At 48.3% G+C, this 27,724-nt stretch overlaps 2 protein-coding genes and 1 long non-coding RNA gene across 8 annotated transcripts in view; 2 read left to right on the forward strand and 1 right to left on the reverse strand.

Annotated features, from left to right (window-relative positions):
• Window positions 1-9,919, forward strand: part of RAB11FIP5 (RAB11 family interacting protein 5) — a 108,137-nt gene extending 98,218 nt beyond the window's left edge. For all 3 annotated transcript variants that reach the window (XM_048846422.2, XM_048846424.2, XM_075128153.1), the window contains 2 exons: window positions 3,539-3,725; window positions 5,183-9,919. In XM_048846422.2, the coding sequence (XP_048702379.1) occupies window positions 3,539-3,725; window positions 5,183-5,395 (400 nt within the window). In that variant the 3' untranslated portion in view covers window positions 5,396-9,919. The remainder of the gene's footprint in view (window positions 1-3,538; window positions 3,726-5,182) is intronic.
• Window positions 9,403-26,786, reverse strand: LOC142071964 (uncharacterized). The gene is made up of 2 exons (XR_012668251.1): window positions 26,673-26,786; window positions 9,403-12,946 (listed from the first exon to the last, which is right to left on the reverse strand). It is a non-coding gene; the product is annotated as an uncharacterized LOC142071964 (long non-coding RNA).
• Window positions 26,715-27,724, forward strand: part of SFXN5 (sideroflexin 5) — a 175,960-nt gene continuing 174,950 nt past the window's right edge. For all 4 annotated transcript variants that reach the window (XR_012668249.1, XR_007356156.2, XM_048846425.2 and 1 more), the window contains exon 1: window positions 26,715-26,868. Coding sequence is in view for 2 of the 4 variants with exons in the window: in XM_048846425.2 (XP_048702382.1) it covers window positions 26,812-26,868 (57 nt within the window). In the remaining 2 variants the exon portion in view is untranslated. The remainder of the gene's footprint in view (window positions 26,869-27,724) is intronic.

Genomic DNA, 27,724 nt, shown 5'->3' on the forward strand with positions numbered 1-27,724 from the left:
GAGTTAGACCGCAAGTGGTGGAGAACCCACCGCCTCCTGAGGTAAGTTGTTCCAATGGTTAATTACCCTCAGTGCTAAGTATATAAAAGCTCAGCAGTTTAACATACCAGCTGCCTCTTACGTGTGACAAATGTGTCTGCCATTAATCTGCTGTGCTGATCAAATCCAGTACAACTTTTTAAACAGTCCTTTGGGATTTCAGGGTCAGGCCTGCAAAATGCGGTTTTTCTGTTCCGTTAGTCCCTCACGCAGAGTGTGCTGGAGGGAAAGTGCCTTGAGGCCGGCTGCCCGATCTTTTTTTATGTGTGTCCCCCACCTCCTGGGCCTTGCAAAGCCAGGAGCTGGATACTAGTCATAAGGTAACGTGGTATGGCAAATGCAGCCACTGCTGTCTGTTCAAAGTAACTCTTTCCCCGCAGTCCTGGCTGCAGACAACTCTTCGGTTGATTGGGGGATACTGGACAGGAGTGAGGCACTGCTGGAAAAATAAAAATACTTTTGCCAACTTTTTTGGGGGGCGGAGACGGGGGGAAGAATCTCCCAAAATTCCACAGCAGGCGAAGGCTATAATGCATCCTCTGCCTAGCAGGAGAACTAAGAAACTGCACGCAGCCTGAGCTGGGGGAGAAATGAACTTTCTTCTGACCATATCTGTGACAACTCTTGATCATCCCTTTGTGGTCCCAGCTTGCATCTAGAGGCTGTCCCCTCAGTGAGCTTGGGCCAGAGAAAGTACCTTCAATGTCTAAAATGTTCCTGTAAGCAGAGGAGCTGTGTCTTCTGGGGATACTCTTTTCTGCTAATCAGTCCCCATGTGAATCTCTTGTTAGGGGTTTCAACCCCTTCCTTTTCCCTTCCACTATGTTTTTCTCTCTTGGGCTGACTGGGCGAGTATTGTGCGCTCTCAGATGCTGAGTAGGAAGCCTTTGACCAGACTGATGCCATGTGAGGGTACCATGGAATTTGGGACCAATTATGTTTAGGTCTGACTGCTCAGCTGTCTTGCCCTTGCCCTCCTAGCTGGAAGGCTTGCTCAGAGGGGGGTTGTAGTACGTGGGACTAAAATCTCCCGCAGTGATCAGTAACCAGATAATGTGGAGCATCCCTGCTGGTCCACCAACAAGTTGGAATAGGAAGGAAGCTTCCAAAACTGACCAGGTAAGGGCCAAGGATGTTCTTTGTGTTGCATGAAGCTGGAATTCAGGAGTGCAGAGTTTCTGATCCGTCCTCTCTCCATTCACAGCTTTTAGCTAGAGGAAGCTTCATAACTTGTTTGTGTTGTAAATGGCTTTGGGCTGAACCTGAGTTAACCTTTCCAAGGCACAAGTTTCAAGCCTGGTATCCCCTGTGCTTAGCTAGAAATTGAGGGGGAACGTGCTTTAGTGGGTAGCACACAGGCCTGAAAATGAGGAGAGAAGAGGTTGTGGTCCCATTGACCTTGGCTAGTGCCATTCTCTTCTGCGCAGCCATTGTGCCATCGGTAAATGCAGTGTGCTTGCCTGCCTCCCTGGAGTGTTGTGAGAACTGATGCATGCTTGCAAAGCACTTTGCGTTCCTCTGATGGGTTACGTAATGTGTTAGCTTGCGTATGCATCAGCTATGGTTATAATTCTTCGCAGGGTAGCTGCTGCGTGTGTGGAGTAAAACTGCTTCAAGGCATTTCGGTTTGTGTTTATTACTAAATGTCATGGCACAGATTTCACGTATAACCTGCACATCACCTCCTGTCTTCCCCATTAGGAGTTGGCTGCGCAGTTTGCCTTGGGACACTTCTCTGTCCAGTGTTTTGTGGGGAGCCCAAACTTCAGCCCAAAGGACAAACACCGCCTGGCTGAGGCCAGAAATGAACCTCCAGCCTTGCTTGTGACTGCAGGGGGAGGAGTGGGGCAGCAGCTGGTAGAAAAGCCGTTGCCCGCTCGTCTGTCAGGGAAGGTGCACGCAAATGCTGTGCTTGCGCCTATCGGTTTGGGTAATGTATTTTGGTGCAAATTCTGTGGTGCTCTTAGCCACCATGGCAAACTGCCAGGAGCCCATCTGGTGCAGTCCTACTGGCGTGGGTGCATGGGGCCAGGGGATTGTCGGGGCGTGCATGGTGTATCCTCGCTGTAATCCCTAAAGTGGGCAAGTCACGGAATCTTTTCCAGTATACTGCAGTATACTGTCTGAAATACACCAAGACAAATCAGACTTTTAGGGTTGTGTATGTTTACACCAGGGATGGGCAAACTTTTTGGCCCAAGGGACACATCTGGGTATGGAAATTGTAGGGCGGGCCATGAATGCTCACAAAATTGGGGGTTGGGGTGCGGGAGGGAGTGAGGGTTAGGGCTGGGGGTGTGGGCTCTGGGATGGGACCAGAAATGGGGAGTTCAGGGTGCGAGAGGTGGCTCTGAGCTGGGGCAGAGGGTTGGGGTGCAGGGGGGAGGGCTTCAGCTGGGGGTGTGAGCTCTAGGGGGGGCTGGGGACTGAGAGGTTGGGGATGCAGGAGGGTGCTCTGGGCTGGGACTGAGGGGTTCGGAGGGCGGGAGGGGGATCAGGGCAGGGGGCTGGGGCATGAGAGGGTGTCAGGGGTGTAGGCTCCAGATGGCGCTTACCGGAAGCAGCAGCATGTACCCCCTCCAGCTCCTACACGGGGGTGTGCCAGTTCCTGGCCAGTGGGAACTGTGGGGACAGCGCTTGGGGCAGGGGCAATGTGCGGAACCCCCTGGCTGCCCCTATGCATAGGAGCCGGACGGGGGGGACATGCTGCTGCTTCCAGGAGCCGTGCAGAGCCATGGCATGCATGGAGTGGGGCAAGTCCCGACCCTGTTCCCCGGCTGGAACTCGAGGGCTGGATTAAAACATCTGAAGGGCCGAATGTGGCCCCTGGGTAGTAGTTTGCCCACCCCTGGTTTACACCCTAAAATAGGGCAGTTATGACTTGGTGGAGTCAGCAGATCTGCAAAGTTCTCATAGATGGGGAAATAGCCAATAGGCAGCCTACCAGCTGTGGGTCATTGTGGTACGTAACTCCCCAGCCAGTCAGTCGTGGCTCCAAACGCTATCCCAAGGGGGCCCAGACTTGGTCAACAAGGTCCTCAGCTGGGCAAAGAGCCCTGGGCCTCAGAGCTATGCCTAAGTTACCCAAAATGGAGCAGATTGAATCACTGTGTCACTGCAGGCCCCAGCATGCAATGCTGCGATCTTGGTTAGAGCAGCCCACGGAGACAGTGGGTGCCAGCAAGCAGTTGGGCCTGACTGCCTGTATCAGGAAGAATTGCATCCTGGGATTTGTAGTCTCCAGGGGTCCTATCTCTGTCTCAGAACTTTCGGGCTGCATTGCTCTTTGGGCCATTTCCTCCTCCCCCCTCCGCGCCCCCCCCCCGCCCGAGCAGGTAAACATTCCGTGCGGTGCATGGTGGAGGATGCAGCTGTGTGGAACCCACTGACTGATGTACTGCTCCCTTCCCCCACTGGCAGAGAAACCAAAGGGCAGACGTGCTTCCCCGTCCCCCAGCTCTGTGTGGTGCTAACTCTCTGATTTCCTTGCTCCCTTTAGTCCTCATCCAGTGAAGCCCATAAGTGCTGCAGTGGCAGAGGTCTCCGGGGAGAAGAAGCAGCACAGGTCCACCTTGACCACTGCCCTGAGCAGCGGCCTGGAAAAGCTGAAGACTGTCACCACGAGTAGTGTCCAGCCTGTGACTCCTTCATCGCAGCTGGAGAAAATGGAGTCCAAAAAGCTAAAGGTAGGGTCACCACCACTGACCTATAGCGCATATTCTCCTCCCGCACGGATTTACGTCTCCTATTGATGCTTAGTTACAGTGGTGATTGAAGGCCTAGAAATACCTAGCAGAGATACCACTGTGTGTGAGAACCCCTTACACCACTGAATCAGCAGAACTGCAGATACTACCCCAGACTCCAGCCACCAGTCCCTGTTCTAAGCACTGGGCAGGACCCTGCTCTGATTAGGGATGGTGAGCATGTTATCTGCTCTTTCCTTTACTGTCTGGACTCTGATGTTTCCTTGTCTCTCTCCGGCTGAGCGGGGTTTCACAGTGCATGTTCAGACGTACGGAACCAGCAGGGTAACTACAAGATACTGCAATTGCTGCACTGCCCCTGACTTTACAATCTCAGGGAAAATCTAAGGCCATGTCGACAGTGCAGCCGGGTGCGTCGCTCCCAGACCTGGTAGACAAACTCCTATTAGCTCCATTTGAACTAGCGTGCCAAGAACAGCAGCGTGGGGGGTGAGGCATTGGTGGTGGCTTGGGGTAGCCACCTGAGTCCAAGCCCGCCTGACCCCCTCCTTCCGAGCTCAGGTGGCTAACCCGTGCCTTTGCCAGCGGCACAACGTCCACACTGCTGTTCTTAGTGCACTCGTGCAAGTCTCCCCATGCTGCGTAGACATATCCCAAATGGTTCTGCCTGCTGGGGAGGGTGGGAAGTTTCTAATAAGGCAGTACTGGCTGGGTGCATTCAAAAACCAGTGTGTGCTGACTGGCAAACCACAAAGTCTCTTGATAAGTTCATGGATGCTTTCATCTCCCTTTCCCATGGCTATTGCAATTCCTTGCTCTTTGCTTCCCCCAATTCCAGTTCTCCAGACTCTATTGTGTGTAAGTTGCTGTGTCAACGCAGGGGGCTGGACTTGGATGGCTTCTCGAGGCCCCCTCCAGCCCTACTTCTGTGATTCCCATGTACACAGAAATGCCACCACATCACTGTCACGCTCAAACACCCCCGCTGATGCTCCCTGTGCATCTCCGGATCCAGCCTGCAACCACCTGTCTTAAATTCTTCCACCCCTAGCTCAGAGATCTTGTCTGTGTCTACTCCCATGTACTCATCTACCTGCAGTCTCCTCTCCATCCCTTCACTGCTTCCTCTGCAGCTCCCGCACTGTTCAGTCTCCATTACGCTTAGGGTCTCTGCTCTACACTGAATTTGTCCCCCTCTTACAGTGTAGCCCTATAACTGTACAGTGCTTTAGGATGCCACTTACACAAAAGCTGCCATGCAAAATATACAGAACCGAAACATGCACAGATTATTTTCTAGTGCACACAGATCTGTCTGAGTCACAAGCTGGATTCAGTTACTTACCATGCATACAGTTTCCAGGTGTATTTTGCAAGGTACAGAGAAGGTCTCATTTAAGCTCACCAGGCCTGCTTCTTTTTTGTTCCTGCTGTAGGATGCTGCTCTGCCTGACCAGTCTGCCAAGTACTATCACCTGACCCATGATGAACTCATCCAGCTGCTGCTGCAGAGGGAGAAGGAGCTAAGCAGGAAGGAGGAGCATGTCCATGAACTGGAGAACTACATTGACCAGCTGCTGGTGCGCATCATGGAACAGTCTCCCACCCTCCTTCAGATCCCCCTGGAAAAAAACACGACCAGCAAGTAACCTCCGCTCAGAGATCTCCTTGGCGTCACTTGCCCACAGCACTCCAGCAATAAACACGCCAAAGACACCTGATTCTGCCCCTGCGCACACAGTGTCCCCACCTCTTACAAGTAAAACCCAAGAGGGCTCTGGTGCCCACACAAATTTGCTGAGAGTCTTTCAGTAAAGACTAGCTGTATCACCTAACAAATGTGCTCTAGATCCAGGAAATGACTACATTGGGGCATAGAACACTGCAATGCCCAGCCCATGAACTGGACTTCTCCCCCATGGCCTGGCAGAGTGGTTCAGGAACATCTTGCACGGAGCTCCTGCCAAAGCCGTAACGAGTCCCTGGAACTGGACGTCTGAAAATTGGAAATGTGCCAACTAGCCCCTGGCTTCGAGCTACCACCCCTGCCTGTGTTCCCAAATGACCCTGTTCTATCGGAAATGAGGTGTCCTGGCTTGCTAGAAAGTTCTCTGAATCGCTGCCACTGCTGAGGAATTTTACATGTGACACCTGAAAATCACAAGTGTGTGGCTCTTCCCCATGTTGCTGTACATGTCAGTGTGGCAAGGGATGAGTGGGAGGTCTAGCTTCACCTCTCTTGTGTTTCGATGGGCACCATTTCTTTGCCAGCCCAAAGGAAAGGGTTCCCCATCCAATTGGCAAGCTTCTCTCTAACCACTAAGTTCCTGGACGTATGGGAGATGAGACAAAAAGTGACAATGGTGAAATCGGCTGAGCGTGACTGAGCATGTGTCCGTGCTGGAGCACGAGCTGTGTTGGTAACTTTACTGCAAGTTTGCCTCTGTGACAAAACCAACTCTTCCTTACCCAGCTCAGACTAGAACTTCATCCCCAGGGCTTCCGGGGAAGGGACCTGTTGATGTTCATGCAGCATCTGTCCCATAGAACTTCCTTCACAAAGCCACCTTAGCAATCACCCATGTGTATGCTACAGGCACACACTGTGGACTTGTTGGCATCAGTCACTGCTGATATTTCTGCACAGTGTTGTCTCATTAAACGCCTCTTTCCATGTTTACATGGCGTGTTTGAAACCACCATGGCCCTTGACACTACTTGCCTACTTCTTTTTATGTGTCTTTTTTTAATGTGCCTGGAAGATGCCGTAAGAAACAGAAGCTAGAGTGTGACTGCGTGCCCTGTCTGCGTGCATGACAGCAAATTTAGCCAGACACCAGACAGATAGTCTGTAATAAACTAGCAATTCACCACTCTAAAATTACCCCCAGGATTAACATTATGTCTAGGGCTTTCTCCTATCTATTCCGACATCAAGACTCTTAAATCTTGTGCCAGTGCCTAGATGTTTCACTGGGCCAGCACTCTCAGGAGGTGTATATGTAGCGTTCGATTTTGGGGCCTCAATGAACAAGCTCCTTGTTGGCTGGTTGGTTTAGTCGCTGCAAATATGGTGAGTCTGAGGCTTGAGTATGACTGGTAGAAAACAGCATAGTTGCTGGTTCTGATGTGCCCTTGGGCGGGGCCAGAAGTTGCTGCTGTCTTCCATTTGGGTTTTTAGCTCTTGTCAGTTTCTTCCCTCTGCTCCATCAAGGCGTTGGGTGGCAGGTCCTCTTGCAAGTGAAGGAGCGGCTGTGTTATCCCATCGAGACAGTGAGGACAGGGCCTGATACCTAACTCGAGTTGGACTTCAGTGTCCTCAGCCGGGCAAAGGGGCATTGTTTCCACTGGAACCCCTGAAGTTTTTGCTGTCGTTTTTAAGCTTTTTTCACATTCTTTCACTACCTGTTGAAATGTATTAAATTGACTTCAGAAAGTTGTGCCTTTTTGTAATAGAATAAAGGCAGTTTCCTGTTAAAATGGTTGATTCTTTAAACCCAACCTGCAGTCCAATGGATTATTGTCCTTACCTATCCCAGCCTTGCAAAATTCTACTTGCCCGCCAGGCTCAGGTAAGTTGGAGGTGGTGTTGGTTTGTTTTTTAAGGCAAATAAATCAGACCATCCTGGGCAAATGGTGGGCAAGTAGCTTTGTGTTCCGGGGCTGGAACACTTTTATGTAAGGCTGGTATAAATGAGGTCCTCTGTTAGTCCCTTGAAAACACTGGCCATGAGCATTTCGGTCCTATTTGTCTTTGTTTCTAATAGGAAAGAAGTCTGGGGTTTGCACTTGTCTGCCTGCATTGTTGTTCTTTGTGTGCATGTGTCTTGGGGAAGGCGGGGTTTTAAGAAGTGTATCCAGCTTTTCTTTCTTCATACAAGTTCAAGTACTTGCACGTACAATCAAAAGGTTCCCTTAGAGTGAGAGCCAGGTCCCTTTCCTGGTTGTATGCCTCTTGGAAAATGTCTTCCTTTTACGTGAGGAGGAGTTACATGCAGTGTGGTATAAGGAGGCAAAACTTGCGTAAAAACAATTATGCAACTAAACCTACCACACCAGGGCATGGAAGGGAGGGCATAATCAAAGACAGCTGAGCTGGAATATGGAGGCCTGTGTCAGATGGGCATTAAAAAGGAGGGAAGTCTGTAGTATTTCATCTCTGTGAGAATAAATGTGTCCACGCTGGCTTTTCAGCAGCCTGTGTATAAAAGATGCATGCCCCGTTCGGTCTGTCCTCTGAAATATACCTGCTTCCTTGGCACCGATGTGGGACTGGCATCATTTCACTGTTCTTCCAGCGTACCATTCAGCAGAAACGTATGAGACCAAATCATGCTGCCTGGTACCAAACCATCCATTCCTCATGTTGGCTTGATCCCTGGACAGCCTCTAGAGCCAATTAGTTGCTCCCTTGGCTAGTCTTTCTTGTAGAATTTTGTTTCATCTTCTCATCCTGAAGACTGACTTATTGTAGGTGCTTTCTACACCCACACAAGTGCTAATGTTTTGAAAGAGCTCTCTGCACCCCTATCCACTGCTTCTTAATCCTTTTGTTATGATTTAATCACATCTACAAAATCTCTCTGCCTTAGATGGTTTTCTGCCTTGTCGAAGCTTGAATGTTTGCCACTTTATCTATTCAAGATAACCTTGAAGAGCTGCATCACAAAGAACTGTACCAGGACAATGGACTTGTTTAACGATAAGCCTGTTTCTTTTCCATGACCTGTCCTTCTCCCTCTGAAGGTCACTGCTGTGTGATTGAACCCCATAGGCCACCTTACACCAAAAGAATCCACTCAGTGAGAAGTTGTACATAGCCTAAAACGCTGCCAAGCGGATAGCTTTAAAATGTTCAAGCCTTGATTCTACACGAGCAGGGATGCTCTGAGAAACCATCTGGGAGACTCCGCGTTCTTGGTGGAGCAGGTACTGCATGGGCAGCACGACATCTGAGTTAACCAAAGTTAGTGTGTGGGGAGTATGGCACAAACCTAATGATTGTCTTGGCTAAGAGGGTGTTGTCCCTCCCTCCCCTGTTATGGGTGTCATCTAATTGACCGTTAGACTTTTCAGAAGTCAGGCATTTGTGATTGAACTTTGGCTAGGGAAAGGCATCCTTGAGGAGAGGTTTCTTTGGTAAGTCCACTTACTGTTTTGTCCTCCATTCCTCCACTACCTTACAAAACTTCCTTCCCAAGAGATTATGCGCCACATAACGGAGCAGAGAATGTTAAATATGCCACAAGTGTCCAGAGAACTCGGTTAAAACCAGAGTGGCTATTTAATTAACTTCATTTGGTACTAAAAAAATGTATTGGAGAGCCTGATGTGAAGATTTTAAAATGTAGATGTCTTACAAAAAGGAGGTAGGAGAGAGCGGAGTACAATAGAAATGTATCTGTCTAAAAACGATTGATGTTCCTGTCCTGTATCCGTATTTAAAGGAGGTGGTTGTGTGAAAACAAGGAGTTGAAAATATGTCATTGTCCCTATGTACCAGTCTAATGCTGGAACCCTCTTGGTGAGGGTTAGTCACTGCAGGTGAGATGACTTTTGTATGTCTAGATCACCTGCTGTCAACAGTGTGCCTATTTATTCAGTTTTGAAACAAGGCCATTCCCATAACTTTGTCTTTCATCCCAGTATATTTGGCCTCTTCCCCTCACACAAACTGCTTTGCAGGGTTTTTCTGCAGATGTGCAGCTGATTGCGTTTGTCATGCTTTGTTGTCACCCCAAAGGGTCAGTAAACTTTTTTTTTAAAAAGGAAGCCCATCAAGCAGTCTGTTTCTTTATTTTCTCTTCCGGTCAGGGACGAAGGGGGTACAGAAGAGATGTCCAGTAATGCCCTTAAACTGGAACAAACCTGAAGGGATATGGATACTGAACAGTGTTTTGTAAACTCAGTCTATTTGAGTTGGTTGATCTTGTTTGTAAAAAAAACCGTGTTATGTTCTGTGCTATAAATGAGTGTTGGAAATGCACCCAAAAAAACAGGGTTAAGAGTGTTCAAATCTGGGGGGTATGTTGATTTCCGTAATCTTTACAGAGTTGGGAAGAGGGTTCTGCTTATGTTTCTTGATTTAACAGTTGCAACTAATGTTTATAAAGAGCTTGTTATTTACATTTTAAGCACTTTAAAAAAAATAAAAATTGTTCAAGCTGTTCCTAGACACGTCTGATTTACTGATTGGGAAGGGCTGTGCTAACTGGCGCTTGGGAACTGAGTGATCAGTTAACTTCCCCCCCACGCGAAATAGAATGATGGTCTCCTATCGGTTTCTCTCTTTAGGAGTCGGGTCTGTTATTTTTCATTCACACGGAGGTCCCTGTGCTTCAGGAGCAGCGTGTCTGTATCGATCACAGTTTGATTGGTTGTGGTTTAGAGCTCAGGTCAGACTCCCACCCAGGCTAGTAACCCACCCACTTTGCAGTGAGGATCCAGATTCAATCACTTGAGTGCTGATAGTCCTCCAAATGCCTGCCCAGAAGGACAGATGGATTCTCCCACAATTCACTGGGATAGAATCCTAGCAGCAGAACCATGGGATGTGCCCCCAGAAGTCCACGCATGAGGTGGCTGCTGCAAAACTGAGGCTATAGTAACTTAGGTGGGGCTTTGCAGTGGCTGCTTACACCTGGGCGGGGCTAGGCTAGGCTAACCTGGGTGCTGATCACCAAGACTAAAAGCAGTGAAGACATACCCTTAAAGGTGAATCGTTGCAAGGCATTGTAGCCAAGGTATACTGGCAGACTTCGCCCTCATTTCCACAGTATTCCCAAACGTGGTTGCTTCTCTTTATTTCAGCCAACCCCCCTTCCCCGAAGGGAGGGACAGACCATACTTTGAAGTACTCACAATCAATCCGGCATTGTGTTAAAGTAATATCTCCTCCTATGCCCCTATCAAGGAGGAGGGTGGATTGCCATCAGATGGCCCGTGTTGGAGTTATTCAGGGGTGGAGTAAGGCTATGTAGGATCTGGATCCACCCAAACTGCAGAGCTATCATTTTAGTAGTAAGCAGCCCTACTGAGCTGCAAACATCTGCTATAACCAGGCAGGCTCACGTGGGGCATCCATGAGGCACAGAGCCTGGATCCCAGGTAGATTTGGGCATATGGTTATTTTTGTCCCTTAGCCATCCTTTAGAAATCAGATGCTGCCCTTGAATACAAAATTGTGTACAAATGGGTATTGGCAAAACCACTTCTAACGGGGAGAGAGAAGTTCTGGAAGATGCTGCGGCGTGAGTGAGAACTTCATTAAAAACAGTAGGAATTGCTCTAAAGGACACGACCAAGATTAATGGGCCTGAAATGTGAGGCCATCAGCCCAGTACCTGAGGCTACTTATTTCTAGAGAAAGAGAAGTCCCCCTGCAGTAGACGGACAAGATTGTTTACCAAGGCCTTGTCTGCACTTAATATCCATATTGACTTCGCTACATCCCTCGGGTGTGAAAAATTCACCGCTGTAGTTAAGCCAATCTAGCCCCAGTGTAGACACAGGTAAGTCAATGGAAGAATTCTAGCTCTCACTGCTTGGGGAGGTGGATTACCTACATCGACAGAAAAACTCCTTCCATTGATTGTAAGGAGCGTCTACACTACAGTGGCACGGCTCCCGCTGTACTGTTGCAGCGCCCGTAGTGTAGATGTGCCCTAAGGCAGCAGACTTGCTTTTAAAGCTTCCATAGGGTTACAGTCCCCAAACTTCACATAAGATGTTAAACTGAAGAAGAAAGTTGCTACACAATAAGGTTTGGGAGGTGAACAGTCTTAGCCCCGCCTCCTGCTAACACACGCTCACAAACACAGGCAGAATAGATCGAGCCAGGTACCCCTCTCTGCCTTCAATATTTTAACATTTTTCTTTCTGTAGTGTCTGACCTCCGGTACGGTGTTTGAGGTGTGTAGCCATCCCATCCGATCTCCCACACTGCACAGCACGAGACTGGGGCCGGTCTTGGATGAGACACGGCCAAGGGACAACAGCGGGCTGGCGATGCAGAAGATGAGTCAGTACCGAATTTGTGACCCTGTAGAGGAGCAGTGCTGCTGAAGCTCCTGATGATTTGTAACCGAAGATCCAATAAGTGACACTCTTCATGAGAATAGGGGTGTGGCCTGTGTTTATACAGGAGGGCAGACTAGATGATCACAGTGGTCCCTTCTGGCCTTAGAATCTGAATCTATGTCCTGGCCAAATTCTGCAACTGTATTCTCCCTGCCGATGTTCCCACCTGCAGCTTCAGTTGGAAAAGGTATGCTTCACTTCCCGTCTGTGCGGTTCACTGTGCTTCATGCTGCTAAACCCCTGATAAAGGTAGCTCCAATGTAAAGGTACTTTGGGTTCCTATAGCAGACCCTAATGATGAGTGGGTAGCTCCTGTTTGGCTTGACAAGCCCAGAGGCAACTGGTGGGCCAGTGTGTAGGAGGGCCATTGTAAGTGTCACTAGCTGCTGCTTCCTTTGCAACCAGGCTGCCTATTTAGGCACCTGATTTCTGAGCACAATTTTTCAAAATCTTGGCACCTTTTTGTTTCAGTAGCTGCTGCCCTCGTCTCTTGCTTTTTAGATGCCCTGCTTTGCCTAAAAGTTTCTTTAGCCACAACAAAGGTGGGAACTCACCATTCTACCCCATTCACCTCTAGGAGGGGGGAACATCCAAGTCTAGGTGGTAAGAATTAAAGATCATGCAGAGGTAACTTGCATCTTCTTTTTCTAACATTCCAGTCCAACAAGCGAAATCTTTGGCTGAATGAAAATGGCATCTAAGAATGGAGACGCTTGCCAGCGTATCGACCACTGTTTTTGTTCCAGTGCTGCTATGTTAATATATGGCCCTTTGAAGGAGAGTGCTAGTTCATTCCTTATCCATAAGGTGCATGAATGCAATGGGAACCAAGACAGTGGCTTCAGTTTCATACCTCAGTTGAGTCTAAAAACGAATGTTTTCTGCTGCTGTTGAAAGGGGTGAATGAACTCATTCTTCTGAAGGAAAGAGAGTCAAATAATCCGAACTGCTGATGCTAATTGCAAACTCTGTAGATGCATTATGTGTTGAGGACTCTGTCCAGTGGGAGCATTTCAGCGTCTGGTTTTACGTGTTGGGGTGGGCATAGAGGACCTTTGTGCTTCTCCGAATGTTTTGCAGAAGAGGCCAGAGTGCAGCATGTTTCGTGACAACCGGCCTCCCTATAAGGGGAGGAAAGGGAAATTGTGATGGCGATTCAAAAGCCCTTTTGGAAAACAGATATTGTCAAATACTCTTTAAACTGCCATCATTATCAGCATTAAGTCTGCGTTTGAGCTGAGGTCAGGGTTCAGTGTAAACACGGATCCCGGCACACCTGTGAAAACAGAGGAATACTGGAAAGGGGGAGGATATATTTCCAGCATCCTGCAATGAGCAGAATTTACCAAACAAAGAGGGCATTAGAGGTCTAAGCGGGGGTTGTCCTGTAGTGCTTTGAGTGACACCCAAGTGTGTTTTGGCATCCCGGGTCTCACTGTGAATTAAAGCCCGAATACCATTATTCCACTAAAAGACCTAGATTGCATTGGGCCTCTGCTTTGCACAGGACCAGTCCCCAGCTGAGCTTTTGCCTCTATACGAGAGCTTCCAGCTTCTCTCTTCTAATCTCCTCCACCTGTTGTTTTATCAACCCTTTGTTTTCTTTTCAAGGCCCAGGTTTCTATTCATGACTTTCCTCATCCCCTTAGATTTTTTTTAAATTCCCTTTAAGCTTTGGTAGATGACTTTGCTGCTCAAACAGAGGTGTTTAGTTATCCATAATCCTAGTTTGTTTTTCATCCAGCGGGATCATTTTCTATTATCTAGCTTGGCACCTGTTTAGATGTATCGTGTTAGCACTGATAACATAGACCGGTTTGGGAGGAAACGTGCAGCATGTTATTGTGCAGGGTCAGGAATGGCAGAACACTGACCCCCAGAAGACCACACCAAGTAAAGAGAGCCTGAAATTACTTGGGGAGGTTGTGTCTGCTGCAGGAACAATCAAAGTTGTTGGGTGTGGAGCAGAAGTAATTAAGAAGATGGAGGCAAATTAGGATCCTTCAAGCTGGAGAGAAAAGACATTTTTGGCTTAATCATGTGCTTAATTTCAATAGGGCTACTCACTGGGCAAAACGTTAAGCACACCACAAGTCTCTTTGCAGGATTGGAGCTAAAGTTGGTTAGTCCTTGGTCCTACCAATGCAGGGCATCTCGCTGCAGATAAATAACTGACTTTATGAAGAGTTTCAAGGGTCAAGCTTGCTGCATGCTTTAGGTTTTGTAGAAATAAGACTTTTCTGCTATTTTCACCTTTATAATGGTTCCATTGTTTTTTCTTTTAAAGTCCACTGGTGATGTTTCCCAACCCAAATGCCATGCCAGGGGCTACTGCCTGAGAACCTGAAATTGAGTAGAAGCCAAAGAGAAACTCACTAGTTGGTTCCCCTTCACCCGTCCAAACTGAGAGAAAAGGACAAACTAGACAGCTGGTGCTGGGGAAGTTAGGCCTTGCTTACACAGGAAACTTTTGGGTATAATCTAAGGGCTGAATTTAAACCAATCTAATTATAAGAAGGAGCATTGCCAGCAGATCGAGGGACGAGATCGGTAAATATTGGCAAAACCTCCTGGGCCGACGCTAATTCTGGTATGAGTGGCTGCTTTTGGCTTATTTTATGTTGTTAGGAGGGATTTAAGATAAAACTGAAGAAAGTCCCTTTTTTGCCAGAATAAGAGTGTCCACAAAGGAGGCTAGTGTAGTTATAAGAAATAAAACTGGTCCATGTACGCAAGACCTTAGAGCCTGGGTCCTTTAGTCCTTTCTAAACTGAGTAATCCAGTATGGCCAATCCCAAATGTTCAAAAATCATGAATTGTCTTTTAAAATCTGTAAGATTATGTAAAAATCATAGATTTGGGATTCTTTTTATTTGCATTCTGCTTTTGGAGCCTTTAGGGTGCACTGGAGTCACATTTTGAAGCTTTCTCCACAGCCACAAGGGCTAGAAACATACTTTTTCTTTAACAATGAAGGTGGAAATCATCACATACCCATTTGACTCCAGGAGCTGCAGCTTTAAGGAAAACAATAATTATCACGAGAGTCATGACAAAATCATGAGTGTTGACCACCCTGATAATCCTCATTTATCTGAGCAGTCCTATTGATTTTACTGGGGTGGCTTTGGTGAGTAACTTTTGCAGAATCAGTCTTCAGTGTATCTAAAATTCTTCCTTTTAATGATCTCCAATGCTCTTCATAAAAGTGGCAATGACCTTCTTTAAAAAATGTAATATTTTTGCTTTTTTGGAGACCCAAAAATATACCAAGTCCTTTCCGTGGAAAAAAGCAAAGACCCAGTCCTTACCCCAAAGAGCATATAACTTAAACTCAGCCACAACACAGGTGGTAGAAAAGGACAGGAAGGACAAGGGTGACTCTCATAAGACGATAATCTTAGTAAAGTATCTGCGCCTCTCGATGGATCAGTTAGATTTGTCCAGAGTTTTCTGTTGTCTTCCAACTAGATTTGGGGAGAATGTTCCATGTGGGGGGAGACAGAAGTGATTGAGAAGCAAGAGAGGGAACAACAGGCATTAAGATCCCCAGCATGGTGAATGGGTGTTAGATAAGAACTTCAATGAATGGACAGACAAAGCTGGTGTCAGTAGTAAACTAGTGAGGAAAGGGCAATGCAAGAAGGGATAACGGGATTATTAACTTGACAGTGTCCTTCTAACTGAAACTGCACAAGAGAGAGCTAATTCCACCACAAGCTCTGGAACAGGCTTTTAAGGGAGGTTGTAGAATCCCCATCACTGGAGATTTTTAAGAACAGGTTGGACATACCCCTGTCAGGGATGGTCTAGTTTTACTTGGTCCTGCCTCAGCACAGGGGGATGGACTTGATAGCTTCTTGAGGTCCCTTCCAGCCTTTCATTTCTATGATTCTATGATGCCTGGAAACTGGATGATTTTAGGATACGGCAGGTGGATTGTGCAAGGAGCACTAGTTGGGAGCTGGGGAAGGATTTGCTAGGGGGAAGATTGGGTGGAGTAGGTCTGGGCTGACTAAGACCTGTCTGGAGGAGCCTCCCAACCTGCCATACCTCTAGGGTGGCCAGGTGCCCAGTTTTCAACCAGAAAGACAGGTTGCAAAGGGGATCTGGCAGCGTCCGGTCAGATCTACTGACCAGACACCCAAATTCCAGTTACCATGGACAGGGGAGGCACTAGGTTATTACCCATGCCAGCCTCCTACCTGCATTGGGCAGCTGCAGCTACGGGCTCCACAGGCGAGTCCCTCCTGACCCAGCCGAGAAGGGGTAGGGGGAAGAAGAGCAAATGGGGGGCGAGGCCTCAGGAGGAAGAGGCGGGGGAGGGCAGAGCCTCGAAGGGAAGAGGAAGGGTGCAGTAAGTTCCAGCACTCCTGCATGAGTGTCCAGTTATTAAATATTACAAAGTCGGCAACCCTACATACTTCCCATTTGCTACACATGGTGTCCAATTCTCTGGTATAGAAATGTTGTATGTTTTGTTTGTATATTCGCTTGTTTGTTTTAACAGTAAATTAGGTTTTTGAGCAAAGAATTTTTCAGAAAAAACTTTCTGTGGAAATTTTCAATTTTTCATTTAAAAAAAGGTTCAAAACTCAAAATATTTTGACTGAAAATTGACATATTTTGATTCAGATATCCTGACGCGGTGCTTTGTGGGAGTTGTAGTTCAGGTTTCCTCATGTCCACGCTGTTGTCCAGAGGTTGGATTCTGCAGCCAGACTATAGCTTCCATGATGCAACTGCTGCCCCTCACCATGAGGAGACACCATGGTGCATCATGGGAGATGCAGTCCAACTAGGACCTTAGTCTGCAGAGGAGAAAGGCAGCATGAGACACCCCAGCAACATTTCTGACTCAAGATATTTTGATTGAAAAGTCAAACTTTTCTATTGAAACTTTGACCAAACCGTCCCCCCTCCCACACACACACACATCTCCCTGCCATTTTCATTTAAATATTCCATTGGGGGAAAGCCCATTTTCTGACCAAGCTCTGTTTCCCACTCAGCTCTCCTCTGCTGCTCTCCAAGTCTTCCTTGCTCTCCCACCTGTATTCCCCACTTGATGATAGAATATCAGGGTTGGAAGGGACCTCAGGAGGTCATCTCGTCCAGTCCCCTGCTCAAAGCAGAACCAATTAAAATAAATCATCCCAACTAGAATCATAGAATCATAGAATATAAGGGTTGGAAGGGACCCCAGAAGGTCATCTAGTCCAACCCCCTGCTCGAAGCAGGACCAATTCCCAGTTAAATCATCCCAGCCAGGGCTTTGTCAAGCCTGACCTTAAAAACCTCTAAGGAAGGAGATTCTACCACCTCCCTAGGTAACGCATTCCAGTGTTTCACCACCCTCTTAGTGAAAAAGTTTTTCCTAATATCCAATCTAAACCTCCCCCACTGCAGCTTGAGACCATTACTCCTCGTTCTGTCATCTGATACCATTGAGAACAGTCTAGAGCCATCCTCTTTGGAACCCCCTTTCAGGTAGTTGAAAGCAGCTATCAAATCCCCCCTCATTCTTCTCTTCTGCAGGCTAAACAATCCCAGCTCCCTCAGCCTCTCCTCATAACTCATGTGTTCTAGACCCCTAATCATTTTTGTTGCCCTTCGCTGGACTCCCTCCAATTTATCCACATCCTTCTTGAAGTGTGGGGCCCAAAACTGGACACAGTACTCCAGATGAGGCCTCACCAATGTCGAATAGAGGGGAACAATCACATCCCTCGATCTGCTCGCTATGCCCCTACTTATGCATCCCAAAATGCCATTGGCCTTCTTGGCAACAAGGGCACACTGCTGACTCATATCCAGCTTCTCGTCCACTGTCACCCCTAGGTCCTTTTCCGCAGAACTGCTGCCTAGCCATTCGGTCCCTAGTCTGTAGCTGTGCATTGGGTTCTTCCGTCCTAAGTGCAGGACCCTGCACTTATCCTTATTGAACCTCATCAGATTTCTTTTGGCCCAATCCTCCAATTTGTCTAGGTCCTTCTGTATCCTATCCCTCCCCTCCAGCGTATCTACCACTCCTCCCAGTTTAGTATCATCCGCAAATTTGCTGAGAGTGCAATCCACACCATCCTCCAGATCATTTATGAAGATATTGAACAAAACCGGCCCCAGGACCGACCCTTGGGGCACTCCACTTGATACCGGCTGCCAACTAGACATGGAGCCATTGATCACTACCCGTTGAGCCCGACAATCTAGCCAGCTTTCTACCCACCTTGTAGTGCATTCATCCAGCCCATACTTCCTTAACTTGCTGACAAGAATACTGTGGGAGACCGTGTCAAAAGCTTTGCTAAAGTCAAGAAACAATACATCCACTGCTTTCCCTTCATCCACAGAACCAGTAATCTCATCATAGAAGGCGATTAGATTAGTCAGGCATGACCTTCCCTTGGTGAATCCATGCTGGCTGTTCCTGATCACTTTCCTCTCATGCAAGTGCTTCAGGATTGATTCTTTGAGGACCTGCTCCATGATTTTTCCAGGGACTGAAGTGAGGCTGACTGGCTGGCCTAAAGTGAAGTGAGGCTGACTGGCCTAAATCATCCCAGCCAGGGCATTGTCAAGCCTGACCTTAAAAACTCCAAAGGAAGGAGATTCCACCACCTCCTTAGGTAACGTATTCCAGTGCTTCATCACCTTCCTAGTGAAAAAGTTTTTCCTAATATCCAACCTAAACCTCCCCCACTGCAACTTGAGACCATTACTCCTCGTTTTGTCATCTGCTACCACTGAGAACAGTCTAGATCCATCCTCTTTGGAACCCCCTTTCAGGTAGTTGAAAGCACCTATCAAATCCCCCCTCATTCTTCTCTTCTGCAGACTAAACAATCCGAGTTCCCTCAGCCTCTCTTCATAAGTCATGTGTTCCAGTCCCCGAATCATTTTTGTTGCCCTCCGCTGGATGTTTTCCAATTTTTTCACATCCTTCTTGTAGTGTGGGGCCCAAAACTTGACACAGTACTCCAGATGAGGCCTCACCAATGTCGAATAGAGGGGAATGATCTTGTCCCTTGATCTGCTGGCAATGCCCCTACTTATACACCCCAAAATGCCATTGGCCTTCTTGGCAACAGGGCACACTGCTGACTCATATCCAGCTTCTCGTCCACTGTAACCCCTCAGTCCTTTTCTGCAGAACTGCTGCCGAGCCATTCGGTCCCTAGTTTGTAGCGGTGCATGGGATTCTTCCGTCCTAAGTGTAGGACTCTGCACTTGTCCTTGTTGAACCTCATCAGATTTCTTTTGGCCCAATCCTCCAATTGTCTAGGTCCCTGTGTATCCTATCCCTATCCTCCAGCGTATTTACCTCTCCTCCCAGTTTAGTGTCATCTGCAAACTTGCAGAGGGTGCAATCCACGCCATCCTCCAGATCATTTATGAAGATATTGAACAAAACCGGCCCCAGGACCGACCCCTGGGGCACTCCACTTGACACCGGCTGCCAACTAGACATGGAGCCATTGATCACTACCCATTGAGCCCGACAATCTAGCCAGCTTTCTATCCACCTTATAGTCTATTCATACAGCCCATACTTCTTTAACTTGCTGGCAAGAATACTGTGGGAGACCGTGTCAAAAGCTTTGCTAAAGTCAAGGAATAACACGTCCACTGATTTCCCTTCATCCATAGAACCAGTAATCTCATCATAGAAGGCGATTAGATTAGTCAGGCATGACCTTCCCTTGGTGAATCCATGCTGACTGTTCCTGATCACTTTCCTCTCGTCTAAGTGCTTCAGAATTGATTCCTTGAGGACCTGCTCCATGATTTTACTAGGGACTGAGATGAGACTGACTGGCCTGTAGTTCCCAGGATCCTCCTCCTTTCCTTTTTTAAAGATGGGCATTATATTAGCCTTTTTCTAGTCGTCCGGGACCTCCCCCGATTGCCATGAGTTTTCAAAGATAATGGCCACTAGCTCTGCAATCACATCCGCCAACTCCTTTAGCTCTCTCAGATGCAGCGCATTCAGCCCCATGGACTTGTGCTCGTCCAGCTTTTCTAAATAGTCCCGAACCACTTCTTTCTCCACTGAGGGCTGGTCACCTCCTCCCCATGCTGTGCTGCCCAGTGCAGTAGTCTGGGAGCTGACCTTGTTCGTGAAGACAGAGACAAAAAAAGCATTGAGTACATTAGCTTTTTCCACATCCTCTGTCACTAGGTTGCCTCCCTCATTCATTAAGGGGCCCACACTTTCCTTGGCTTTCTTCTTGTTGCTAACATACCTGAAGAAACCCTTCTTGTTACTCTGAACATCTCTTGCTAGCTGCAACTCCAAGTAGACCACCATAGACCACCGGACCAGGGGGATGAGGTGGATGAGGCTTTCTTCTGGCAGCTCGCGGAAGCTACTAGATCGCATGCCCTGGTTCTCATGGGTGACTTTAATTTTCCTGATATCTGCTGGGAGAGCAATACAGCGGTGCATAGACAATCCAGGAAGTTTTTGGAAAGCATAGGGGACAATTTCCTGGTGCAAGTGCTAGAGGAGCCAACTAGGGGGGGAGCTTTTCTTGACCTGCTGCTCACAAACCGGGAAGAATTAGTAGGGGAAGCAAAAGTGGATGGGAATCTGGGAGGCAGTGACCATGAGTTGGTTGAGTTCAGGATCCTGACACAGGGAAGAAAGGTAAGCAGCAGGATACGGACCCTGGACTTCAGGAAAGCAGACTTCGACTCCCTCAGGGAACGGATGGGTAGGATCCCCTGGGGGACTAACATGAAGGGGAAAGGAGTCAAGGAGAGCTGGCTGTATTTCAAGGAATCCCCGTTGAGGTTACAGGGACAAACCATCCCGATGTGTCGAAAGAATAGTAAATATGGCAGGCGACCAGCTTGGCTTAACGGTGAAATCCTAGCGGATCTTAAACATAAAAAAGAAGCTTACAAGAAGTGGAAGGTTGGACATATGACCAGGGAAGAGTATAAAAATATTGCTCGTTATGTAGGAATAAAATTAGGAGGGCCAAATCGCACCTGGAGCCGCAGCTAGCGAGAGATGTTAAGAGTAACAAGAAGGGTTTCTTCAGGTATGTTGGCAACAAGAAGAAAGCCAAGGAAAGTGTGGGCCCCTTACTGAATGAGGGAGGCAACCTAGTGACAGAGGATGTGGAAAAAGCTAATGTACTCAATACTTTTTTTGCCTCTGTCTTCACGAACAAGGTCAGCTCCCAGACTGCTGCGCTGGGCATCACAACATGGGGAATAGATGGCCAGCCCTCTGTGGAGAAAGAGGTGGTTAGGGACTATTTAGAAAAGCTGGATGTGCACAAGTCCATGGGGCCGGACGCGTTGCATTCGAGAGTGCTAAAGGAACTGGTGGCTGTGATTGTAGAGCCATTGGCCATTATCTTTGAAAACTCGTGGCGAACGGGGGAAGTCCCGGATGACTGGAAAAAGGCTAATCTAGTGCCAATCTTTAAAAAAGGGAAGAAGGAGGATCCTGGGAACTACAGGCCAGTCAGCCTCGCCTCAGTCCCCGGAAAAATCATGGAGTAGGTCCTCAAGGAATCCATTCTGAAGCACTTAGAGGAGAGGAAAGTGATCAGGAACAGCCAGCATGGATTCACCAAGGGAAGGTCATGCCTGATTAATCTAATCGCCTTCTATGATGAGATTACTGGTTCTATGGATGAAGGGAAATCAGTGGATGTATTGTTTCTTGACTTTAGCAAAGCTTTTGACACGGTCTCCCACAGTATTCTTGTCAGCAAGTTAAAGAAGTATGGGCTGGATGAATGCACTATAAGGTGGGTAGAAAGTTGGCTAGATTGTCGGGCTCAACGGGTAGTGATCAATGGCTCCATGTCTAGTTGGCAGCCGGTGTCAAGTGGAGTGCCCCAGGGGTCGGTCCTGGGGCCGGTTTTGTTCAATATCTTCATAAATGATCTGGAGGATGGTGTGGATTGCACTCTCAGCAAAATTGCAGATGATACTAAACTGGGAGGAGTGGTAGATACGCTGAAGGGCAGGGATAGGATACAGAGGGACCTAGACAAATTGGAGGATTGGGCCAAAAGAAATCTGATGAGGTTCAATAAGGATAAGTGCAGGGTCCTGCACTTAGGACGGAAGAACCCAATGCACAGCTACAGACTAGGGACCGAATGGCTAGGCAGCAGTTCTGCGGAAAAGGACCTAGGGGTGACAGTGGACAAGAAGCTGGATATGAGTCAACAGTGTGCCCTTGTTGCCAAGAAGGCCAATGGCATTTTGGGATGTATAAGTAGGGGCATGGCGAGCAGATTGAGGGATGTGATCGTCCCCCTCTATTCGACATTGGTGAGGCCTCATCTGGAGTACTGTGTCCAGTTTTGGGCCCCACACTACAAGAAGGATGTGGATAAATTGGAAAGAGTCCAGCAAAGGGCAACAAAAATGATTAGGGGTCTGGAACACATGACTTATGAGGAGAGGCTGAGGGAACTGGGATTTAGTCTGCGGAAGAGAAGAATGAGGAGGGGATTTGATAGCTGCTTTCAACTACCTGAGAGGTGGTTCCAGAGAGGATGGTTCTAGACTATTCTCAGTGGTGGAAGAGGACAGGACAAGGAATAATGGTCTCAAGTTGCAGTGGGGGAGGTTTAGGTTGGATATTAGGAAAAACTTTTTCACTAGGAGGGTGGTGAAACACTGGAATGCGTTGCCTAGAGAGGTGGTGGAATCTCCTTCCTTAGAAGTTTTTAAGGTCAGGCTTGACAAAGCCCTGGCTGGGATGATTTAATTGGGGATGGGTCCTGCTTTTGAGCAGGGAGTTGGACTAGATGACCTCCTGAGGTCCCTTCCAACCCTGATATTCTATGATTCTAAGTGTGATTTGGCCTTCCTGATTTCACTCCTGCATGCCCAAGCAATATTTTTATACTCTTCCCTGGTCATTTGTCCAATCTTCCACTTCTTGTAAGCTTCTTTTTTGTGGTTAAGATCATCAAGGATTTCACTGTTAAGCCAAGCTAGTCGCCTGCCATATTTACTATTCTTTCTACACATCGGGATGGTTTGTCCCTGTAACTTCAATAAAGGATTCTTTAAAATACAGTCAGCTCTCCTGGACTCCTTTCCCGCTCATGTTATTCTCTGAGGATCCTGCCCATCAGTTCCCTGAGGGAGTCAAAGTCTGCTTTTCTGAAGTCCAGGGTCCGTATTCTGCTGCTCTCCTTTCTTCCTTGTGTCAGGATCCTGAACTCTACCATCTCATGGTCACTGCCTCCCAGGTTCCCATCCACTTTTGCTTCCCCTACTAATTCTTCCCAGTTTGTGAGCAGCAGGTCAAGAAGTGCTCTGCCCCTAGTTGGTTCCTCCAGCACTTGCACCAGGAAATTGTCCCCAACACTTTCCAAAAACTTCCAGAATTGTCTGTGCACCACTGTATTGCTCTCCCAGCAGATATCAGGGTGATTGAAGTCTCCCATGAGAACCAGGGCGTGTGATGTAGTAGCTTCCGTGAGTTGCCGGAAGAAAGCCTCGTCCACCTCATCCCCCTGGTCCGGTGGTCTATAGCAGACTCCCACCATGACATCACCCTTGTTGCTCACACTTCTAAACTTAATCCAGAGACTCTCAAGTTTTTCTGCAGTTTCATACTGGAGCTCTGAGCAGTCATACTGCTCTCTTACATACAATGCAACTCCCCCGACTTTCCTGCCCTGCCTGTCCTTCCTAAACAGTTTATACCCATCCATGATAGTGTTCCAGTCATGTGAGTTACTCCACCAAGTCTCTGTTATTCCAATCACATCATAATTCCTTGACTGTGCCAGGACTTCCAGTTCTCCCTGCTTGTTTCCCAGGCTTCTTGCTTTTGTGTACAGGCACTTGAGATAACTCGGTGATCGTCCCTCTTTCTCAGTATAAGGCAGGAGCCCTCCCCTCTCGCACTCTCCTGCTCGTGCTTCCTCCCGGTATCCCACGTCCCCACTTACCTCAGGGCTTTGGTCTCCTTCCCCCGGTGAACCTAGTTTAAAGCTCTCCTCACTAGGTTAGCCAGCCTGCTTGCGAAGATGCTCTTCCCTCTCTTCGTTAGGTGGAGCCCGTCTCTGCCTAGGACTCCTCCTCCTTGGAACACCATCCCATGGTCAAAGAATCCAAAGCCTTCTCTCCGACACCACCTGCGTAGCCATTCATTGACTTCCACGATTTGATCTTTGTCTCCAGCATGGTTGATCTTTGTCTCCAGCATAGTTCTTGGCCTGTTACTATTCTGCACATAATTGATTCCTGTCCTCTAAGTCTCTTCAGCTATATTCCCCTTCGTGTTTTTTCTCTCTAAACTAGCGGGTGCCTCATGTAGAACACATTTGTCCCTCTTCCACCCAAACCTTGGTGTTGTGCATCTATTTTTCTGAATTGTGAAACTGAGGTGTTAGATCAAGTAACCTGTGTTCATTTGCATTTTCAAGCTTCCTGCTCTATCACCCATTTTAAAGGTCAATGTCAGCTGATGTGCTTCCAGTGTGCTGTGAGCTATAAATTCCCCAAAGAGAACAGATGAATCTTCACTTTGTTTTTTGCTCAACAAGCTGGTCTAGCACCTCCCTATGTATTTGCATTTGCTCAAACTGTGTCTTTAAAGTTAATGCAAATGCCTGTCATTCAGTGGAAGATTCCCTGGTACTGTGGCATCCATGTCTCACTGTGCTTACTCTGCCTGTCGCATCTCTGTCACTGAGAATTGGACAGTCAGCATTTGGATACAACCATCACACAGCATGGGGAATGAGCCTTAATGGTGCAAATGAGTTTGCCAAAACAGTGTGTTTGTTCTAGGAAGCAGAGATACTCCCAGCGCACTGGGTTCTCTGTGGTCCATTGTCTTTGGAGCCCCGTTAGTAGCTAAACTGATTGGGCCTTTTTGTTTTAAAAAAGGAAAACAATGGAGCGGGTGAGAAGAGGTAACATCGTGAGGAAGGGGACAGGGTGGTTTTTCCTTCTGGTGATTCTGAAAGTCCTCTGAAAAATAGGTAAGGGGCTCCGCTGTGAAGGGTTTCTGCTATAATAACCACTTTGCATGCTGGGTGTCTTAGCTGGTGTTGTACCAGAGGCTTGTATCTGTTCTGGTCCAATTCATTGGCTGTGCTGTTCAGCATCAAGTAAACTCAGGGTGCTATGAACATCATAGTAGGTAGCACAGCCACGATTGTAAGAGGCTTATCCCATGGAAAGCTCCTAGGTCCCATACTCCTTTCCAAAGCCTATGACATTGTAATGGGGCAAATAGTGTCCCCCTCTGTTGTGACGGAGTAGTGTAAGACTGGTCTCAACAGAGCATGGCTGGCACAATGTTCTTCATTGTTTTCAAAGAAAATCTTTGGGCAAGGTGCTGCCTCCTAAATTCCAGATGGTTGGATGTGTGACTCCGTAGCAATCGATGAGTAGGGTTCTGCTCTAGCCTCTCTTGGTCTAGAGTTTTCTCCTTCAGTGAAGGAGCTACAACCCTCCTCTTTACCTAAAAGGAAATCCTGTATTTCCCACAATGCCTCTTTCCTCATTCTGTATAGGTTCTTATACCATGCTCATCACCATAGTATATGAGTGCCTTCCACTGACACTTTAAGTAGAGTGGTGCTCTACGCGGCAGTGGTGAGTTCTCAGCTGGAGTACTGTGCCTGTTTTGGGCTCCACTCTTTAGGAAAGTTTAGGCTAAATTAGAGAGAGCAGAAGAGAGCAACACCAATAAGAGGTTTAGAAAACAAGATCTTTAAGGAAAGGTTTCGTCCAGAAAAACGAAGGGGAGATATTTTATCAAATATGTAAAACGTGGTTATAAAGAGGGCTCTGATCACTGGTTCTCTGTATCCACTGCGAGAAGGAGAAGAAGCCATCTGCTTAATTTACAGTAAGGGTGATTTGGGCTAGGTATTGGGGAAAATTTTACAGCTGAAAGGATAAAGTGCTGGCATACGTTACCTACGGAGGTCGTGGAATCCCTGTCCTAGGAGGTTTTTGAGAATGGGTTAGACAACCACCTCTCAGAGATAGTCTACATGTACTTAATCATGCCTCAGTGGGGGGGGGGGGGAAATGGACAGACTGGATGATCTCTTGAGCTCCCTTCCAACCCTACATTTCTATGACAGTCTATGAAACCCTACATTTCTGTAACTAACAGCTGTGAAGTGGTGTTTGGTCTTTTGTCCTCTCTCTGGAGACAGCAGTGTGTGCAATGAAAAGTCTTGTTAAACACAGAATTTTGTTTTTTTTTAAATATACACGTTGATGTGTATTTGTTAGAGAAGGCAAGCTAAAGAACTGGGCCATACAGTTGGAGCGAAAGGGGGTGAGGTTTGTGAATCTCAGGCATTCCTCTTTTTTTAAAAAAAAATTTTTTCCTAGTATATCCCATTTTTGCGAAGACCTGGAGTTTGTAGGAGGGTCCTGGTTTGACCCCCCTCCCCCCTAGCCCATTATCTTGCTTGAAACGAACACTTTCTGCAAGGCTGCCCGGGAAGGGGCAGATTTTCAAACAGGACCCAAGGCAGAGGCCTGCATGGCAACCCCGCCTTGGGGTCATAGGCCCAGTCAGGGTTGGCCTGGTCCTGCCTCTGTCTCCCTCTACGGGAAGGCTAAACCTGGGCGGTGCTATATCCTGCTTTGGGTGCTCGAAAGGGGTGTGTGTGTGTGTGTGTGTGTGGGGGAGGGATAGGACTCTCAACCAAGGAGCCTTCCTGCCGCCTCAATTTCCCATGGTACCCTCTTCCCACTCCCTAGCCTACATTCCCCATGATGCACCAGTGCTGAATTACACCTCCCAGCGTGCCTCACCAAGCCGAGACTACATTGCCCAGGAGACCTTGCTCCAGGCCGCTAATACTACATTACCCATGATACCTCTCGGCTAGGGAGGGGGGGACTCCATCCCCCAGCGTGCCCCGCGGGGGCTGCGTCCAATAGCAGCGGCAGCGAGGCCGGACCCGGCGGCGGCGGCGGAGGCCGTTCAAAGTGGTGGCGCTTGCAGGGCGTGAGGAGAATGGCGGAGCCGGCGGAGTACCCCCCTTTCCAGCTGGGGAAGCCCCGCTTCCAGCAGGTACGGCCGCCATTTTGCCGTGTCGGGGTGCCCCGAGGCGCGGCGGGGAGGTGGGCTGTCAGGGGCGCCCCGCGCCGGGACGAGGAGCCGCCGGTGGGGACGGCCGCCTCCCTCTGCCGGCTTCACCCCCGTCCCGCGCGCTGATTGGTGGTGACCTCCACTCCTATTGGTTCTCCGCGCTGTCACTCACTGCCCGTGCGCCCCGCCCCTCCCTCCCGTGGCTCTGTGGCGGGGTTTGTGGTTGATGCTTGTGGCTTCGGGATGCGGAGCCTGGTTCCGCGGGTTCGAGCCCCCGCCTGGGCCGGACGGGGCCGCGTACGCCCCGGGGCGGCCGCGGGAAGAGGTGCCGCCTCTCTGCCCTGCGTGGAAAGCGAAGGCTCCCCCTGCCTCTCCGCTGCGGGCGCTGGGTGGGACTGCCAGCGCAGGACTGCGGGGGCTGGCGGAGGGTCCGGCTCCCCCCTTGGCCGGGCTCTGAAATCCGGCAGTGGGGTGCGTGAGCTCCGCCCGCCTGAGCCCTGCTGCCCTGTGGTTGCTCATAATTCATGGTCCACGAAGGGTCTTTTGGGTCCTCTATAGGGGAGAACAACTTTGAGACGTGTCTGACTTTTCTTTTGCAGCGCAGACAAGAATCGGGTTATTTTGAAAGGCGGAAACCCGTTTCACAGCTTATCGGCCTTTTTTTTTTTTTAAGATATGGAGACAGTTCAGAAAAGTAAATATTGGATGTAATAAAAATCCGCTTATGCACAGATCTCTGTATAAGGCTGATAGTTACACAATAGCGAGGCGCTTCCTTGAAGGAGTGGATTATTATAGAATGAAATGACATTTTGTTTCTCCCACCTTGACTTTAAAA

Source organism: Caretta caretta, chromosome 4 (genome assembly GCF_965140235.1).
Source record: "Caretta caretta isolate rCarCar2 chromosome 4, rCarCar1.hap1, whole genome shotgun sequence".
Classification (NCBI taxonomy): domain Eukaryota; kingdom Metazoa; phylum Chordata; order Testudines; family Cheloniidae; genus Caretta; species Caretta caretta.